The 18,290-nt window shown below is 40.8% G+C and overlaps 1 protein-coding gene across 2 annotated transcripts in view; it reads right to left on the bottom strand.

The window, feature by feature from the left end:
• Positions 1–1,720: 1,720 nt before the first annotated feature.
• The window catches only part of SPIRE1 (spire-type actin nucleation factor 1), a 142,200-nt gene continuing 125,630 nt past the window's right edge, over positions 1,721–18,290 (bottom strand). For both annotated transcript variants that reach the window (XM_012649996.1, XM_012649997.1), the window contains 7 exons: positions 16,861–16,951; positions 13,778–13,920; positions 7,133–7,270; positions 6,133–6,203; positions 5,591–5,618; positions 5,358–5,494; positions 1,721–3,014 (listed from right to left, as the gene is read on the bottom strand). In XM_012649996.1, the coding sequence (XP_012505450.1) occupies positions 2,756–3,014; positions 5,358–5,494; positions 5,591–5,618; positions 6,133–6,203; positions 7,133–7,270; positions 13,778–13,920; positions 16,861–16,951 (867 nt within the window). In that variant the 3' untranslated portion in view covers positions 1,721–2,755. The remainder of the gene's footprint in view (positions 3,015–5,357; positions 5,495–5,590; positions 5,619–6,132; positions 6,204–7,132; positions 7,271–13,777; positions 13,921–16,860; positions 16,952–18,290) is intronic.

Below are 18,290 nucleotides of genomic sequence, written 5' to 3'. Positions count from 1 at the left end.
GGTTTAATTTGGAAGGCTTAAGACTTGGAATCTAAGTTAAGTTAGTGTACATATCAATTATTTGAGTTTTTACTTGCCTTGGGAGAGTTAAGCCCATTGTCCCCTGAATGAGTGCCTTTTAAATATTAATAAATATGCTACAGTGTTCACAAGCATCCTTGTATACTCTGACACTGACAGAAAGTTAAGCCACGGGGAGGAAGCACAGGCTTCCCAACAGCGTGACTTCAAGACATGTGGGACCAAAGGAACTGGTGCCCGGGCCTGGAGGGAGCTGGGTGAGAGCAGGGACAACTGCTCCGATATGCGCCTGCGCTCAGGGATGCGGCAGACCCCGACCAAGACCGGCCAGACTGCAACATTGCTGTGATTGGATTAGAAGTAAAACCCGAACAGCAGGAAACCAGGACAAAAAGGAACACTGCAAAGGGAGGCTGTTTTAGAAGGAAGAACAGGAAGCTGTGCCTAAAGTTGGACGAGGCTAAGGTTTTATAAACTAAGCTCCACAAGCTCCTAGCGAATTACCTAACTTAGGCGCAGTGTTGGAGGGTGTACATATCATGGATATGGGAGGGTTAAACGCAAGAATTTGCTTTGGCAACCAAAAAATGATGCTAATTTGATTTTCACAACTGTAAGTGTGCCATGTGCCCTTTCTTATACGGCTTCCTGCAAACTGTTTCATATGGACACACCATCCACTTGACCTCTTTAATGCACTTGGCAAACCCTGCTAACGCTGTTCAAGAATTTATATTCTAATGCTCTGGTGAGAGGTGATCGTAATGCCCAGATCATCCTATATAGTAACGTAGACCCAAAGAAGTGAAGTAAAAGAGATTTACTAGATGTTTGCTTTGTGAACATGAATGAAATTCTTATTTGGGGGGTGTAGTTTCTTATGTTTTAATAAAAACAGTAACTACTCATTAGTCTCCTAGGTGCATGTTTATGTTCATATCTAAAGACCGTTTCCTCCCCTGTGTACCCTTCCTGGCAGTTCTTTAGGAAGCTCAAGCCTGGGTCCAGTGAAGGGGGTGGGTCCCACCTAACTGTCAGACAGTCTCTTAGAAAATTTTATAAATGAGATTCACCCAATACAACTTCTAATGCTTTTATTAAACAGGAGTCTTTAAAATAATTCAAACACTTAAATAATCAATAAGGGTTCTCTGCTGGCCCACTAACATGCAAATTCAGATGAACCGTTAACATGCATTATTTTAGTCAATTGGTAAAGTTTATTTCATAAGTAATTTTAAGCCATTTTCTAAAGTGTAAATTTCAATCGTTTAAAAACTACCATGGGAGCAGTCCTGAGGTATCGCTGTTAATTAGTGTGGAAATGTCGCTGTGCTTTAACGCGGGACGAGACGCGGCTGCCACGCCTCCCATTCGATGGTGCGGTCACCAGGCTGACTACAGATGTGTCCTATGGCTTTCAGGAAATCATTGTGCATGTGCGTTGATTGATTTTCCAAACAGTAACAACAATTTGATTGGCTGGTCATCTGTGAGCACACCAAACTAATAAAGCACAGCCCACGGTGTGGGCCAAACAAGCTGAGACATCTCAGGTACGCAACGCACCCTCAATGCACTTTCATCCCAAACCCGACCTGCTCACTCACGTCATTTGCAAGGAAAACTAGTGCAAAAAGCATCTGAAAATTTTGTCTGTCGGCAGGTTAATTTTCTTCTAATTTCAAAGAGCTAGATATTTTTCTTTTAAAATTCATTTATAAAAATAAATTTCAGTTTGAGACCTTAGATACCAAATTGTGGCTTAATTTAGTCATGATGGCTGCACTATAAAGTTATGAAAAACACAGCTGAGAATCACGAGCTCCAGCTCCCGTCCCGCAGCGCGGCCGACAGCTGGCACCTACGCCGCCGCAGCCCTCCTCGCAGTTAACAAATACACGCACTTCTTGCCAAGTCTTTAGCCTTCCTTTGTCCTGAGGCTCCCACAAAGCTTTAATTCTTAGACACTCGTTATAAAACTATTAGTAACCGTAATACATTCAAGAAAGGGAATGAAAGCCTGTCCCCCACTTGGGAGACTCTGATCCATGGCACCGGGACAAACACGGCAGCTCAGAGGAAACAGCCACCCAGGTGGGCGTGCGGCTCATTCAGATGTTTTGCACTAGAATGCAGATGTAAAGTCCCTTGTGTAATTTTTATCTCAGAGCAACAATAACTTAAAGATCAGTTGATAGCGTCAGCGAATCCTTCTAGGTTTTGTGCCGTAAGACGATAAACAGCCTGGCCCGCCTCCAGGTCCCGGGTGTGTGGCAGGGCTCCGGATCACTATGTACATGGGGTAGAAACACTGTCGCGTGGAAATGCCAATATGACTTACTGCTTAGGACTGTGCTAACATCGACACCTCCGTTAGGCTGATTTCTCATAGGAGAAGCTTTTTGCCTTAGTCAGGAAATTATTCGCGGAACAATAAAAAACTGAACTAAGGAAAAAGTTTCTGGCTTCCAAAGCCCACAGACACACAAAAGCAAGTTTCAAACTACTGTCCTCTCTCAGTGCAAACGAGCAATTGGCTGACCTGTCACGTATCATCAATCGATATAAACACAGCATTCAGTCTGTGGAACAATGTGATGCAGCAAAGAATCTGATCTAATGCAAATTCAAGCCTATTAAATAAAACCATGGAAGGGAGAGACAGTCCGGTTCAGTGTTCTCGTGCACTGATGCCGACTCTGAACACAAAAGCAACCGAAAGGCACGAGGCTCAGATCTCATTGATCGTCCTCTCTGAAGGGCAGTACTCCGAGGGGCCTGGTGAGGACATATAGAAAGACTGTGTTTTCCTTTTTAATCGGGCTCTTTTGTTGGCCAACACCAGGCTGCGCCGGCTTGAACTGATGATTTCCGAAATGAACTTTTTGCAGTCCACACACACCTCCATGGTGCTCCAGTCCTCCATCAGCTCTTTGGGAAATTGGAGTTCTTCATCTGATTTGTCCACAGACTTAGATTTTGAGGAGAACCTGGGGGGGAAAAAACCAAAATATGCACTGTTACTTATAGGTCTACTGCAATACTAAGAAAATATGGATTAAAAAAAAAAAAGTAGGCCAGGCTTGGTGGCTCACGCCTGTAAGACTAGCATTCCGGGAGGCCGAGGTGGGAGGATCGTTTGAGCTCAGGAGTTCGAGACCAGCCTGAGCAAGACCCCATCTCTACTAAAAATAGAAAAATTAGCCAAGTGTGGTGGTGCACGCTTGTAGTCCCAGCTACGTGGGAGGCTGAGGCAGGAGGATCACTTGAGCCCAGGAGTTTTAGGCTGCAGTAAGCTATGATGACACCACTGTACTCTATCCAGGGTGACAGAGTGGGACCTTGTCTCTCTTAAAAAAAAAAAAGTAAATTTGTTGTTCAAACATCATGGAATAGATGAGTGATTTAATCATGGTATGTTCTTCCAAAGAATTTCTTATTAGAGACAAGGCTCAAAAATATTTTTAGAAAAGAAACCTGGATATGTTTTATTAAGAAATAAAACTAAAAACTCTTAACCACCCTTCTAGAATTTTTGGAAAATAGACTATTCACCTGATTATGATATTTACATGGATGGTGAATTCCAACAACTAAAAATGAGATAAAATACATGATGCTAATGTCCTGCTGATGATTTAAAAGGACTTAAATTTCTTTCTCCAGGGATCTGGTGACCCTCTGAACAGTGAACACTAGTTAACTGTAGATGGTAGGTCAGACTTTAGGAAACTGAAGTAAGTTTATCTTAATCCTATGATAGATCTTGAAAAATTATCTCTTCACCAGTTTTCTTATCATTTGTGTATTTATCAAACATGCCTTGCCCTGCTCAACAATTCTCGATATTTGGGTGATTGGTTATTTGGATTGCAGAAACCTGGAGTTCACCAGACCAAAATCATAACGAATGCTTTCAGGAATGTTTGAGAAAACCAGGAATCACCTACTCATCTACTATTTTAATTAAGATGCAACGCATAATACACAGTAAGTTCAGAGCAGGTACAGGGAAAACAGCTGCTATGTGCACTGCCTTGAGCCCACTGCCAGTTCACTCTCAGGGGTCATCACAGAGCAGTGGCGTCTCAGGAGACAGAGTCCAACCACAGGGCAGGCATTTCAGGTACAAGTTTCGTGTGGGGTTCGCAGCTTCCTCACCTCACTGTCCACAGCCTGACACGCGCTGGTGCACCAAAACCCAGCCTCGCAGCCCTGCCAGTGTGGACTTCAGCTGGTCTGCCTCTTTCTATCTTTCTTAAAGACCAACGCTAACCTTATTCCACATTTTTTTTTTTTTTTTTTGAGACAGAGTCTCACTCTGTTGCCCGGGCTAGAGTGCCATGGCGGTCAGCCTAGCTCACAGCAACCTCAAACTCCTGGGCTCAGGCGATCCTTCTGCCTCAGCCTCCCGAGTAACTGGGACTACGGGCATGCGCCACCATGCCCGGCTAATTTTTTTATACATATATATATTTTTAGTTGTCCAGCTAATTTCTTTCTATTTTTAGTAGAGACAGGGTCTCGCTCTTGCTCAGGCTGGTCTCAAACTCCTGAGCTCAAACAATCCACCCGCCTCGGCCTCCCAGAGTGCTAGGATTATAGGTGTGAGCCACTGCGCCCGGCCCTTATTCCACATTAAATGTAAAGGGGCTGGTACTCAGGAATTTTTTTTTTTCATTTAAATTGCCAGCTCTTGGCATAAAGCTTTATTTCTGCCTTTGTAACAGTAAAGTAAGCCAAAGCTACCACAGATGTTGTAAACACGGGATTAAACAGATTTTCTTTCAAAATTAAAGAAGAAAAGGCTTAGACTGTCACATGTAAGTTTTCAACTCTACTGAAAACAAGGTCCGTGTTAAAGATGACTTGTAAAGGACACAATAAAGTATTTCGAAAGCATTGTAGAAAAAATAACAACTATGTGACGGAAGTATCCTTCAAGTAGCTAGCTATTATCCCTTGAAAAGTTACCTGTGGGGAAGCTTTAGAGATTGGTGTGTAAATTTACAACTATATTAAAACCAGCCAGGCTGGGTACGGTGGCTCATGCCTGTAATCCTGGCACTTTGGGAGGCTGAGGTGGGAGGATCGCCTGAGCCCAGGAGTTTGAGGCTGCTGTGAGCTATGATCCTGCCACTGCATTCCAGCCTGGGTGACAGGGTGAGACCTTGTCTCTTAAAAAAAACCAAAAACCACCTCACCAGCCAACCAACCAACCAACCAAACCCCCTCGAGCCCAGCCCAAACCCTGACACCTCACTAGAATCCTCAAAAAGAGTAGTATTCTTCTTTTACAATGGATGCTTTGAAGACCCAAGCCCCTTGCTCACCTGGCAATGCTCCGAAGTGGCCGATGGTGGCCGGTAGAGGGTTTTTCTGACCTCACACAGCTTTCCCCTCTTTGCAAGGCAGAAGGTCCCAACGAAAAGATAGGAAGAGTGGAGTATGGCTTGGAAGGCAGCCGCATCTGTTATCCCAAATAAAGCCGACAATGAGCGGTACTGTTACAGAGGCAGAGTCATTAAAACGAACACAAGTTATAACTTACCCCAGCTCAGCTTACCTTTTTGCAACACTGTGAGCACACCGGCCTGCACGCAAAATCAGAAGCGTTACTTGGTATGACAGAATGAAGGTGATTGGGGGGTTAGAGAAGCCGAAAGCTGCACAGTTGTGAATTTCTAAAATCAGCTACAAAAACTTTCTGGTTCTTCTGTCACAATGTAACAAATTGATACACTGAGGATTGCCTGAAAGACAATCAATCTGTAAAACTTCACTCTAACACTGTCTCCTGTAAAAGGATCAACTTCTATCTGTTTGGAATTCTTTTACTTGTCTATTTAGGGACCACGTGATAACCATATCTGTTTTTTATGTTCGAACATGACATATAATTAGAATTATCTTGGCTACGTAAAAGTAACATGCAGAGAAACATTTTCCAGGTTCAACACCAAATGCATGTTTGGTCCGTCCTCTTGAGGAAATCAATATTCCTAACCCAAGGCTAGCACGAGGTAGCACAGCAGAATGGGCGGGAAGGCACAGTATTTCTCTCACATTTGTTACACTTATCCTTTCATCAATTACAAAACACCTTACCTCTTACAGAACTGACAGGTATAAGACCAGGTGAAGAAGGAAAACCTCCTGGTTCGGCAACAAAAGCAGAGCTAAAAAATACAAATTTAAAAGGAGAAAGTAGCATTGCTAACAGCTGATTTCCACGTTTGAGTGTACTTTACATTTATACATTGGGGAAGCTGAGTAGACAGGAGGAGGAGAAGTCAGAAGTCCTGTTTGTAACGGTTGGCGCTCTGTGATACTGCTACTAATCTGGGTTTGTATTTAATTATAATTGTATTTTAAAAGGTAATAAAAAGCCACAGCTCTCAAGTGTCTCACCATCATGGAAGCAATCTGAAGGTTTTAAAAAACTCTCTTCTGTTTCTCAGATATATTTTCTTTACAGATCCTTTAAAAGTATAAAGACTAAATGCAGACATGGTTTAATGAAGGTGTGTGATTATTACGGTTGTTTTAAAACCTTCCACAGATTTTTTTTTTTTTGAGACAGAGTCTCACTGTGTTGCCCGGGCTAGAGTGCCGTGGTGTCAGCCTAGCTCACAGCAACCTCAAACTCCTGGGCTCAAGCGATCCTCCTGCCTCAGCCTCCCAAGTAGCTGGGACTATAGGCATGTGCCACCAGGTCCGGCTAATTTTTTCTATATATTTTTAGTTGTCCAATTAATTTCTTTCTATTTTTAGTAGAGACGGGGTCTCGCTCTTGCTCAGGCTGGTTTCGAACTCCTGAGCTCAAACAATCTGCCCGCCTCGGCCTCCCAGAGAGCTAGGATTACAGGCTTGAGCCACGGCGCCCAGCCCTTCCACAGATTTTGATTTCTAAGGGAGAAACAAAAAGACTCCCTTCTTGTGAGCAAGGCAGAACAGGGACCGTCCACTAGAGTATGAACATCTTACCTCCTACAATCCCCTAAAACTGTCCTGTACCATGTGGCCAGCAGACAACCCTCCTAGGAGGCCATGCATGGGACTGGCCAGTCTTCTACCCTTCTCATCAGTCAATGTTAAACAGCTCTACCTTTCCTTTTTTCAGGGCAGTGTAGACATCTTTATACTGTTGGTATTTTTCCAGCTCCGCCTTCACCAGCACCTGGCGAATATGCATCACTTCCTCCACAGTGAGAGCAAGGCACTCCACTGGGTAGCAGAACTCCTCCTGAAATTCAGAATGCCACATGAATAAGAAACCCCCACCCCCCGTTTTGGAAGTGCAAAATTTCCCTTCAGATCAGACACCAGGTTAGTAGCTTCAGAGAAGAGGTTTCCCAGTGACCACTGGGACAGACCTGGCTCCCTCTGGGGACCACACCATTTCTAATTACACAGAGAACCACAGATGCAGAAAACATCTGGGGACCCTGTGAAACATTGTAGCCTATCAAAATTTCCAGTAAATGAAGGTTCCTCACATGTGTTCAGATATTCCACCACTAGTCACTCTATATCATTAGGCAGAGCTACGTGTCTGCTTAAAATTGTGAAAAAATTTTGTTCTAAACCAATTTTATGTCAGTTTCCTCCCATGATTATGCAAAGACATTATTTAGTGTTGTGTTATACACTATATACTAACAGGTAAGTAGCAAATTTACAACATTGGTCTTGTCTTTTAAAACTGGTTTGTGGTACCCAGAATGGCCGCAAGAAGGGGGTTAGTAATTTACACTGACGAGCACTATCTAGGGATCAGTTACGTCAGCACCTTCACACAGCCTAACGGTGCCAGCGGGACCGGAACCGAGCATACTGGTGACACAGGAAAGGCATTCTCTCCAGGCTGCCCTACGGTTCTCCAGAGTTCTCTTATTACTTTTCAACAACTGAATGCACAGTCAGCACTGGGACGGTGTGGAGAAATTCAAAAGAATTTCATAATAAATATTTATGCTGGCTGCCTTATGCCAATGGTTTCCCTGAAAACAGCTGCAGGAGTGCTGATGTGACTGATCCCGCCGAGTGAGCCTCAGGCCCATCCGCCCCGTCCGGCCGGCACTGGATTGGTGGATCTCAGAGAAAGAAAGAATGGTCTTGTGCATTTGGACCCTGCCAGGCTTCAAGGGGCCATTGTGGTGCAGTGACACTGAAACCGAATGTCCTCAGCACAAACACATTACCATTCACTCCCACACACACAACGGCGTTCTCACAGGCTTCTGGAATCCAGCAAGCCAAGCGAGAAAGCACAGGACTGTGACCACAGTCAGTTATGGAGTCCTAACATTCAGTTCTCTCAATCAGGGAAAGAAAAATCAACCTAGGCTGCAAACTTGACAAACATTAGCATTTACTAAAAAACAAGTAGTATGATGAACTACTGCTTCTTACTAAAAATCAATCAAACTCGTCTCTGTTCAAACTATCTTAATGAAGATTAAATTTGCTTAAAACTATTTCGAAAAACAATTCTGCAAGTGGAGTTTTAAGATGAGGAGTTTATTAGTATTTGGAAGGCAGGGGAATAGCTTATTCAGAAAGATTATATCATTTGCTCCAAGACACTCAAAATACTCATAAAAAAATCACCCATCACACAATTTTCTCTTTCAACGGGAGCTGCTTTCAAAGATGACAGGATTAAATTGGCATGTTCAATTTCTACTCTGATTTGCGCCACCCTGAGAAAAGAGAGTAGCATCAAGTGGGAACAATGAATTGCCTTTTTGAAGATTAGGCCATTAAAGCTGTGCACTAAATAAGTAATGCCAGCCGAATATATCTCAACAACTGCTTTTCTCAGCTTTTACAGCATTTCAGAAGAAGTTTTCCTATGATCATTTTTATTCATCAATAATGAGTATGACTTTGGTACATTTTCTGACAACTAATTATATGATGAAATTGCTAAGCTGCAACATAATAATTAATGTATGTATCTAGAAATAACCAGATAACCAGTTTTGTTATTGTGCGTGCTAGGAAAATAGCAAACAGTGCCAATTTAATTAACTTTATGCCTAGAATACCTGAGTTAGTAAACATTTCAGGTAGATGGTATAATTCTTTTTTATTTGTGGGATAGCCTAGCACACACAATAAACCTGACAGCCTGTACTTCTTTCTTTTCAGTCTTAAGTCACAAAAGGGCTTAGTCAAGCATACTTTCAACTTAACGCTTTGAACCATGTGCAAATCCAGTACTTCATAGGATAAAATTAAAAATCATGGATTTTTGCTTGTTTTCTTGTTCTTTTTAGAAATTTCAAACAGACTAAACTTTAATAAAATAATTTCCATCTGGTCAAATGCTAATGTTTTAATTCTGGAGCTTTCCCAAGGACAACAAAACTTTAATGCAACATGAAAGAAAATGACAAATAGTTACTAGAATAGTTTTAATTATTTTTTTCAATTGACAAAAGTATTAATTCGACATCCTCATAGCCAAATTAAACTTTAACAGATGCTGCTGAGCTAGTAACGCTCCAAAACGTAAAGAGCACTTAGGGCTCCGACAGGAGCGAGGGCCCGGTCCCCATGGTGCCATGGAGGCCCCCGCACAGCTCTAGTTCCCTTGTCTGTGTTTCAGTGTGATCCCCAAATTTAGGAAAGGGAGGGTAAATCTGAAAGAGTTTTAATAAAGATTACAATATTCTATAGGAACAGACGTGCCTTTAAAACTTGCTTTTATGCATAGAACTTAAATTGCTGAGATTTTGTTGAATATACTGGTTATATTTTACCATTCAGAAAGGGTCAGAGTTAGGCAGCACAGAGGTTAGAGAGATAATATAACATTTTGGTTATTGAGCCATAGAGAGAAATGGGAAGAGTTATCTTTTATACACTGTTCTTGATTAGTAAAAACTTCATAAATAAGTAACAGATATTTGAAAATTATCCAAAATAAACATTGGTTTTTGAGTTTTTAATAAACCAAAGGGAGGCGAATTTAAATTAAAATAGCAACTATTAAGTTTAATTACTCTTCTGGGGGGGGTTCAAATTCAACTTTAAAACTAAAAGTGAATCCTCTCTTTGCCTGGAGTAGCATGTGGACTTAGTGCACAGGTATCTCTGTCGGGGGAGGATTGATAATAAATTGCCAGGAGGTCTTCAGTAGTGGCAGCAGGAGTGACAGGAGTTAAAGCCACCCCAGTCCCTGACCACGAGCTGCTCCACAGGCCAGATCCAAAACGGAAAAAGGGAAGGTGGCTCCCTCAGTACTTCAAGACAAAGAACAGAGAAAGGAATGCGTTGTGTCACACTTACATTCCAGTTCCTTTCTATACCAACACGGGTAAGGGAGAATAACAAAGAAACCGGCTGGAGGGTCATCTGTCAAGGGCAAGATTAGAAAATAAAGGGCAGGAGCGCCAGGCCCTGCCTGAGTCCACGAGGCTGCTCTGCAGCACCTGCTACACTGGGCGTGGAAGAGGCTCCGTGTGGGCCCAGGGCTTTCTATTTCACTTATAATGAAAGTTCAAATAATAGTAAAATATATCATTCTGTGTAAAAATCTCAAAAAACAGTAACAAAATGCAGACTTAAAATATTTTAAATAACCACATCAATAAAAAGAAAACAAAATTTCTCTCTTTAGAGATGTAATACTGTGATCTTCACGACACAGCTTCATGACAGCTGCTGAGAACACACGGGTTTCCTGAGCCCAGGGAGGCCCATCCTCTGGGTACGTGGCCTGCAGAGCTCTTGGTGGGGTGTGCAGGAAGCTGTGGAGGGTGGGGTGGGGGCGTCCACTGTGGCTACCTGGCCTGGCAAGAGGCTGTTCTGCTCACTGAGTGAGCAAATGCTCTTCTGATGGTAGCGGGGCAAGAGAAAAGCACCCACAGCTCTAAGGGTGCCTCCTACACATGGAAAAAGGGGGCCCCTGCTATACAATTGGGTCACATGAAGAGACAAACATCCACAGGTCCCTCTAATCCGATGCTGCATTTTGAGTTTGTTGTCCTTTCCCTCTCAGCTGAGATCATGGCATGATCTATGCATCCTACACAAGACTGGAATCAACGGTCAGAAGCAAAGTGCCCGTCTAAGCTGTTAATTCTTGCAGAGTGCAGTAGCTGAAGTATCATTGTCAAAGAGATAGAGAGAATAAAATGATTCCCAGAACCAGCAGAAAGAGGCCAACCTTTGAGGATTTCCACCTGCTGGTAAAAGCTCTCTCACATAGATAATACATAGCCCCTGCTACCCCAAACATGGCTGCTTCGAAAGGATGAGAGCTGAGCAGAGAAGCTGTTTGTATGGTAGAAAAAAGTGGTCGGAAAGGCGTCCTTGGCCATACACTGGTTATCCTAGGCACCTGAACAACAGATAAGGGAAAAAGAAAATGGCAAGGGGAAAAGAAAAGGAGAAAATAATGCTGAACATGAGTGACCTACAAATAGTGATTACAGATCGTGAAAGAAAAACAAAACAAAAAACACCACGAAGATGATAACAGCCCATGCCAACATCTGCATCCATATGTATAAATCAGTACGCAAGCCACGACGTCATTCCTGCAGAATCTTAGAGTTGACACAGCGAAGGTTTAAATTTAGGATTTTTCTAACTTGGTGGTCCTGGGAACACTCTGAGTCTCCTAAATGGCGCTTGCTGGGACACAGGACACAGGCAACTGTCCCTGTGCCCAAGAAAGCATGGACTGGCTTCCAGGGAGTATATGCCAGGTAGCTACTTGCTCCTGCCCCTGGGAAGATATTAGAGACAAGTTGCTTTTCGACTTGGTGGGCAATCACCCTCAGTTATTTGACCAAATGACGAAAAAAATTCATTTTAAACATCCTAAGGAAAAGAAGGATGACAGAAAAATAAAAATTATCGACAACAAAAACGTTACTGACATTTTCAATTGAGCTGTTATAAATACAAAATAATTCCTTGCCTTCTAAAATGCAGGTAAAATTTTAAACTAATTACCACACTTTTAAAAATAATACTTACCAAGCTATTACTAAAAAGTGTGATTTTATGGATTTCCCAAGATAAGCTAGTAGCAAGAAAAGTCACTGCTTTGAGGGGGATGATCATTTTGTCTCAGCTGCTGCCTGGAGGCAGCTGGAGGGAGGCATCCTTTCCTCCTCTCGTGTGGACTTGCTGTTCTTTGTGACCTGAATATCATCTAGTGTCGGTCAGAGGGGCTCTCCTACTGCCTGTTCACCGAGACCTTTTTCAGCGATTGCAAACTAGTTCATCCTGCCCTCCTTCCTTCTCCATAAAAAAAGCTCAGAGCCTGACCAAGCATAGTCTAAAAGTTCAGCTTCGCCAGGAAAGACATGTTCATGGGCTTTTGGCGTGGGCTGAAGGTCTTGGCATAACTTTTATTATTAGCTGAAACTACTCTGTAGTTAATATAATAGTTCTTTTACACCGATAATTTTTTAATTTAAGTCTAACCTCAATAATAAGGTTATCTGATCACAAAGGCCAGGTATGTAAGTGAATGATAGAGTGGCTTCTAGGAAAAGCTAGGTGAAGAAAAGAATATCCTAATTATTGGACTTTGAAAAAAAATCACAAAGCTCCCTCACATATATATATATATATTTTCCGTATACTTTTTTATTATTATTATTTCAGCATCGTATATTTTTAAATTGTGACAATAAGTGTATATTTTGGTAAGCAACAACTTATTCACATTAATAAATCTTTGGATTTTACTGTTTGAACCTGTCTTGGTCAGAGGTGCTTTCCTGTTGGCAAACCACTGCCAGATAGCAGTGCTCTGGTGCTTACTTAGGAGCTAGAGGAATCCTACCAGAAAAAGCCATAAAATCATTAGTTCTTTAGTTGTATTATTTTGGAATAGAGATGACTGATGCAATTTCAGCACTCTGTGCTCTGTTCAAACTCCCTGTCTTTACAATAATCACACTCTCTCCCTCTTCTTTGAGGGAGGAACATCTGTTGTTGGTTCATTTGAAACCCTGGTGACTCATCACAGCTTAGAAAAAATGGACTTAAGCATTTTCTAGTATTTTGTATTCATAAATATTTGAAAAAACATTAGATATCAGATTGTAGGTAGAATATCAATTGAAGCCTTGCATTTCGCCTACAAATATTTCTGAAGCCAAGTGGGACTACACAAGAATCTTTGCAGACCTCCTTTGGCTGGTGGATCTATTAATTCTTCCTGGAAGGGCCTGTGTGCTGTCCCACTGTCCTGAGAAATGAGAAGCCACTACAAGAAACTGCAAGTCTCTGGAAAACAGCAAAAATTGTTAACCAGTCCAAATATCAGCTTTGGTTCCAATATCACAAAACATACTGGAAAACAATGTATAATACAATGGTTATTAATGGATCAAATTTCTCCCTTCCCTTTGTACTTCTGCCTCAACAAAATTGTTTACTGTAGTAGTAAAATCTTGCTATAGTTTTTTGATAAGTTTTTAACAATTTTTAAATGGAAGGAAACCTTTGAAAGGAAGAAAGCATTTCTTTAATAATAATCCACATTTTCAACCATTGATAAATCCTCTAAAAAAAAAAGTGCTCAAAATGAACGAAGACTGGTCAACTTTCATTTAGATTATGGTTAGCGTGTGTTTTCTTTAGCTAGTAAATAAATAAGTCATTCAAAGTTCATTCTAACCTTTGGAAGTTTTTATCTCCTTATCATCTTCGTGAGGAAGCCAGTGACTCTAGTCTCCCCCTGGTCCCCACGGCACCACGCAGTCTTTCCCCTACTTACGAGAGAGCGGGAGCTCTGCCGCGACGGTGGCAGGAACTGCCTCACGTTAGTGGGCGTTTCCTTCTCAATGGAATGTCGTCTCTGGGGTGGCTGCCTTCTCTCTGGCTGCGGTGTTGATGATATGGGCAAGAATTTTGGAGGCTCTGAAGATTTAACCAAATGAAATAAACTCTCTTACAAAATACACATCTTATAGTTTGAATTTTTGAACAGAAAACACTTTGTCGTTGTGACAAACACTGCCTTCAAAGACGAAGTATTTGTTTCATTGGAGAGTTATTTTAAGATGGTAATGGTAATCCTCAGGAGGAGACTTTGAGGATTGTCATTGAGGAATCTCTGCAAGATAAACTTGCTACAGAAATAGCAAAGAAAAAGGAAAAAATGTTCTGTGTTTTTACTATTCATTCGAATTCACACATAAAAACAGCATAACTATAGCCTCAGATTCCCACAAATGCCCTGTTACTTTACACAGAATTTTACAATTATAAAATCTCAGTTATTACTTTAAAAACATGTAAAAATATATATTCTGTGTGGCCAAAAATTCATACCAAATCATACCAAGATTCTCAAGTGTACCCTCTTTTCTTATTCTCCGTTTTAAAGCTAAGATATGGAAAACTCCTCTTTCTATATATTTATGTTGGTGCAAAAGTAATTGTGGTTTTGGACTGTGAATTTTAAATCATTATAACTACGCTCAAACAAATCTTTATTAATCAAAATAGGAAACATTACGATCAACACATTTTTGTCAACAAGAAATAAGTTTGTTTATTCCTGTATCGTAAAAATCCGTGCTTTGAGATTCCACCAACTCTTGGAAAGCATTTTCTGCATCCTGCTGGTTGTGGAAGCATTTTCCCTGCAAAATGTTGAAGATGCTTGAAGAAGTGGCTGTCGCTTGGCGAGAGGTCAGGTGAATATGGCGGATGAAGTAAAACTTTGTAGCCCAATTCGTTCAACTTTTGAAGCATTGGTTGTGTGACCAGTCGGGCGTTCAACTTTTGAAGCATTGGTTGTGTGACCAGTTGGGCGTTGTAGAGAAGAATTGGGCCCTTTCTGTTGACCAATGCCAGCTTCAGGCACTGCAGTTTTTGGTGCATCTCATGAATATGCCAAGCATAGTTCTCAGATGTAATGGTTTCATCGGGATTCAGAAAGCTGCAGAGGATCAGACCGACAGCAGACCACCAAACAGTGACCTTGGTGCAAGTTTGGGCTTTGGAAAGTGCTTTGGAGCTTCTTCTCGGCCCAACCACTGAGCTGGTCATCACTGGTTGTCATATAAAATCCACTTTTCGTCACATGTCACAATCCAATGAGAAATGGTTCGTTGTAGCTGCGTACATACAGTAAGAGAAGATGACACTTCAACGATTTTTTTGATTTTCAGTCAGCTAATGAGGCACCCACTTAGTGAGCTTTTTCACTTTCCGATTTGCTTCAAATGCCGAACGACTACAGAATGGTCGACGTCGAGTTCTTTGGCAACTTCTTGTGTAGATATAAGAGGATCAGCTTTTATGATTGCTCTTAATTGGTGGCCATCAACGTCCAACGGCCAGCCACTGCACTCCTCATCTTCAAGGCTCTCATCTCCTTTGCAAAACTTCTTGAACCACCACTGCCCTGTACGTTCATTAGCAGTTCCTGGGCCAAATGTGTTGTTGATGTTGCGAGTTGTCTCTGCTGCTTTATGGCCCATTTTGAACTTGAATAAGAAAATCGCTCTAATTTGCTTTTTGTCTAACATCATTTCCATAGTCTAAAATAAACAGCAAGTAATAAGTCATTAGCAAAAAAACATAAAGCGAAAATGTGCATTAAAATGATGTATAACATAATCACATTTATTTAAGAATGTATTCCAATATCAAAGGGCAAATTTCACCAATGCTAAAACCGCAATTACTTTTGCACCAACCCAATATTTATCAAGTTATTTTGTCCTTAGGTTTAAATTGAGCTGTATTTAAATTGCAAAAAGTAAATTTCAGCTTTGATGTAGTATTATACCATTGTTCTTCTCTGCCTCGTAATATTTTGGGACAGTGTTTAACAGAAGAATGTTTTAGTGCCTGAATGATTTTGGATTCACATTTTGAAAACATAAGAAGAACATTAGAAATAAATTATGCTGCCAGAGTTTTATTTAGTACTTCCTCCTACTCTATCTGCAAAGTGAAGCTGCTTCAATGGAGTGGGTGAGGAAAGTGAGAGTCAACACAAAGTTAAATGTGATTCATCTATTTGGACTGTCCCACCAAGAGAAATCACTATAGGAAAACAATGAACACAATTTCTAAAGTCAAGAAAAGATACAAAAATCCATTATGTGATTTAATTAGGTCCCTATAATACTTAATGGGCCTGGCCAAATACCAATTACAGATAAGAACCAAAGCTGGCTCCTATTGCTTTTTATATAATCTATTTAAATAATCAAAATACTATTTAAGGAATTTAAACCACTAAAATCTTCACGTGTATGAGAGATCAAGCCAATATTCTAAGGTATCCTTAATATATAATTAATTAATTTTTAATCCTTTCTAATGATCTTGTAGATGAAAAAGATTACTAAAAGCCTTTAGAAATCCCTTTAGCTATCTGTGTTCGGAATCCACTGAAGAGTTATAAAAGTGTTTTCACTATCTGTATGTGTATGTGGATATGGGGCGGGTGTGTGTCTGTGGGGTGGGCTGGGGTGTGGAGGAAGGGCAGACAAATATGGCTGTCTACGGCTTCTGGTTTAAATCTGAACAAGGAGGTAATTAATCTAAAAAGATATACCCATTCACACACACAGTTGATTTATTTTCTGTAACTATTATCTATAAACACAAATGTGCCTGGTCTGTTACCAGTTAAGAACCCGAGGCCTGGTTATCAGATGAGCCTACCTCATGGTGCCAACCTAGGAAAATAAAAGAATATTTCTCCTCCTGACCAGTGAAAAGCCAGGGTTAGTTCCTTCTACCCAAAATGATCCCGGGACACTCTGGGATCCCTGTTCTAGGTCGACTGTGTTTTGCAAGGTATCCAACTCTATTCTTTGCACCATGAATACTCACTCTTCCTGGCGGATGCCGCCTCCAGTACTGCGTCTTCCAGGAAGGAGGGAGACACGCTGCTGCTGCTGGACGACTTGTGCAGAGTTTCCTCCTGAGAAAGCGCAGGCAGAGAAACGGAGACGTCTTAGACATTAGTGCTCTTGTGCTACTTAATAACATTTTACTCTTACACAGTTATTTTAACATGAGGCACCGAATTATCATGTCAGAGGTTCAAGGCAAGTTGAAGACAAACCAGAAGGAGTCGAAAATTAGGCAGTTCTGGGTTTGGGTCCTGGCATTGTGACACTGAGCAAGTTTCTCACCTTAGTCTCATCATCTGTGAAAGAGGGTGTACAATACCACTTCTCCATAGGGTTATATGAAGGATTAAATGAAGTAATGCATTCAAAATGCTTAACACATTAACTAGAACATAATAAACGGTGGTTAATAGTATTAGGGGAAAATGTAACACATTTATAAAAGTAATACACTATGAGCCCCAAGGGGGCAGATGCTGGCTGGGTCTGCTATGTTTATCACCCAGTACCAAACCCATCACTTAGTAAGTAATGAATTAATGTTTGTTGAATGAATGTGTGAAAATAAACATTTAATGAAATGTCATATGAGCCTAGAAAAATGTCTATGTTGTGCCAGATAAGGAATTTAAGTTACTATTACCTGTGAGAAGAGACTTTACTTTGTTTTAGACTAGACCAAAATTAAGTACAATATTTATTCATGAAATATTTACTAAATGTTAAGTGACAGAAAATACAAACTAGAAAACAACTTGTAATTTCCACTATATCTATAGAATACTGCTAAATATTTTTAAATATAGAAGGAAGAAAATTAGAAAAATATATTCATTCATGACAATGTGAGACAGTGAAAATTCTCTTTGACCTTCTACCTAAAGTGACTTTAAGAATTAGCCATTCACTAAACACTGGCCTCACCTAAAACCTATGGCTGGAATCATTAGTTTCAAATGAGATACAATAGAAAGGATCTGGTCAAAGAATAAGAGAAAAAAAAAAAGGTATAAACCACACAGTTCAAACAATTAAGGTTTGAACAGTGACCTCCACACCCTTGGGACTTACCACGAAGAACAAATCAAGCAATGTAAGCAAAGCCTCTATGTCAGATACAGTGTAGGTCACATAAATCTCCAAAAAAGCTAGCGAGCAATTAGAACAATCTCCTGTGTATGCAAGGTCAAAAGGAAATAAAAGCCAAGAGTATTTCTTAGGAAAAGAAACAAAGGAGTCATACACAGTACTTCCCAAATAATTACCTGATAAGACGGGTGCTACCCTGATTAAAACAGGAGGAACCATTCCCCATTCCTCTACTTCACACACATCAGCTCACCTTCCCTAGAAACATTTTAAAAATTTTATTTACTTATTTTTATTTTTTAGAGACAGGGTCTCACT

This window comes from Propithecus coquereli, unplaced genomic scaffold (genome assembly GCF_000956105.1).
Source record: "Propithecus coquereli isolate 6110/MARCELLA unplaced genomic scaffold, Pcoq_1.0 Scaffold308, whole genome shotgun sequence".
In the NCBI taxonomy this organism is placed as follows: Eukaryota; Metazoa; Chordata; class Mammalia; order Primates; family Indriidae; genus Propithecus; species Propithecus coquereli.
This window is presented reverse-complemented; position numbering and strand designations above follow the sequence as displayed.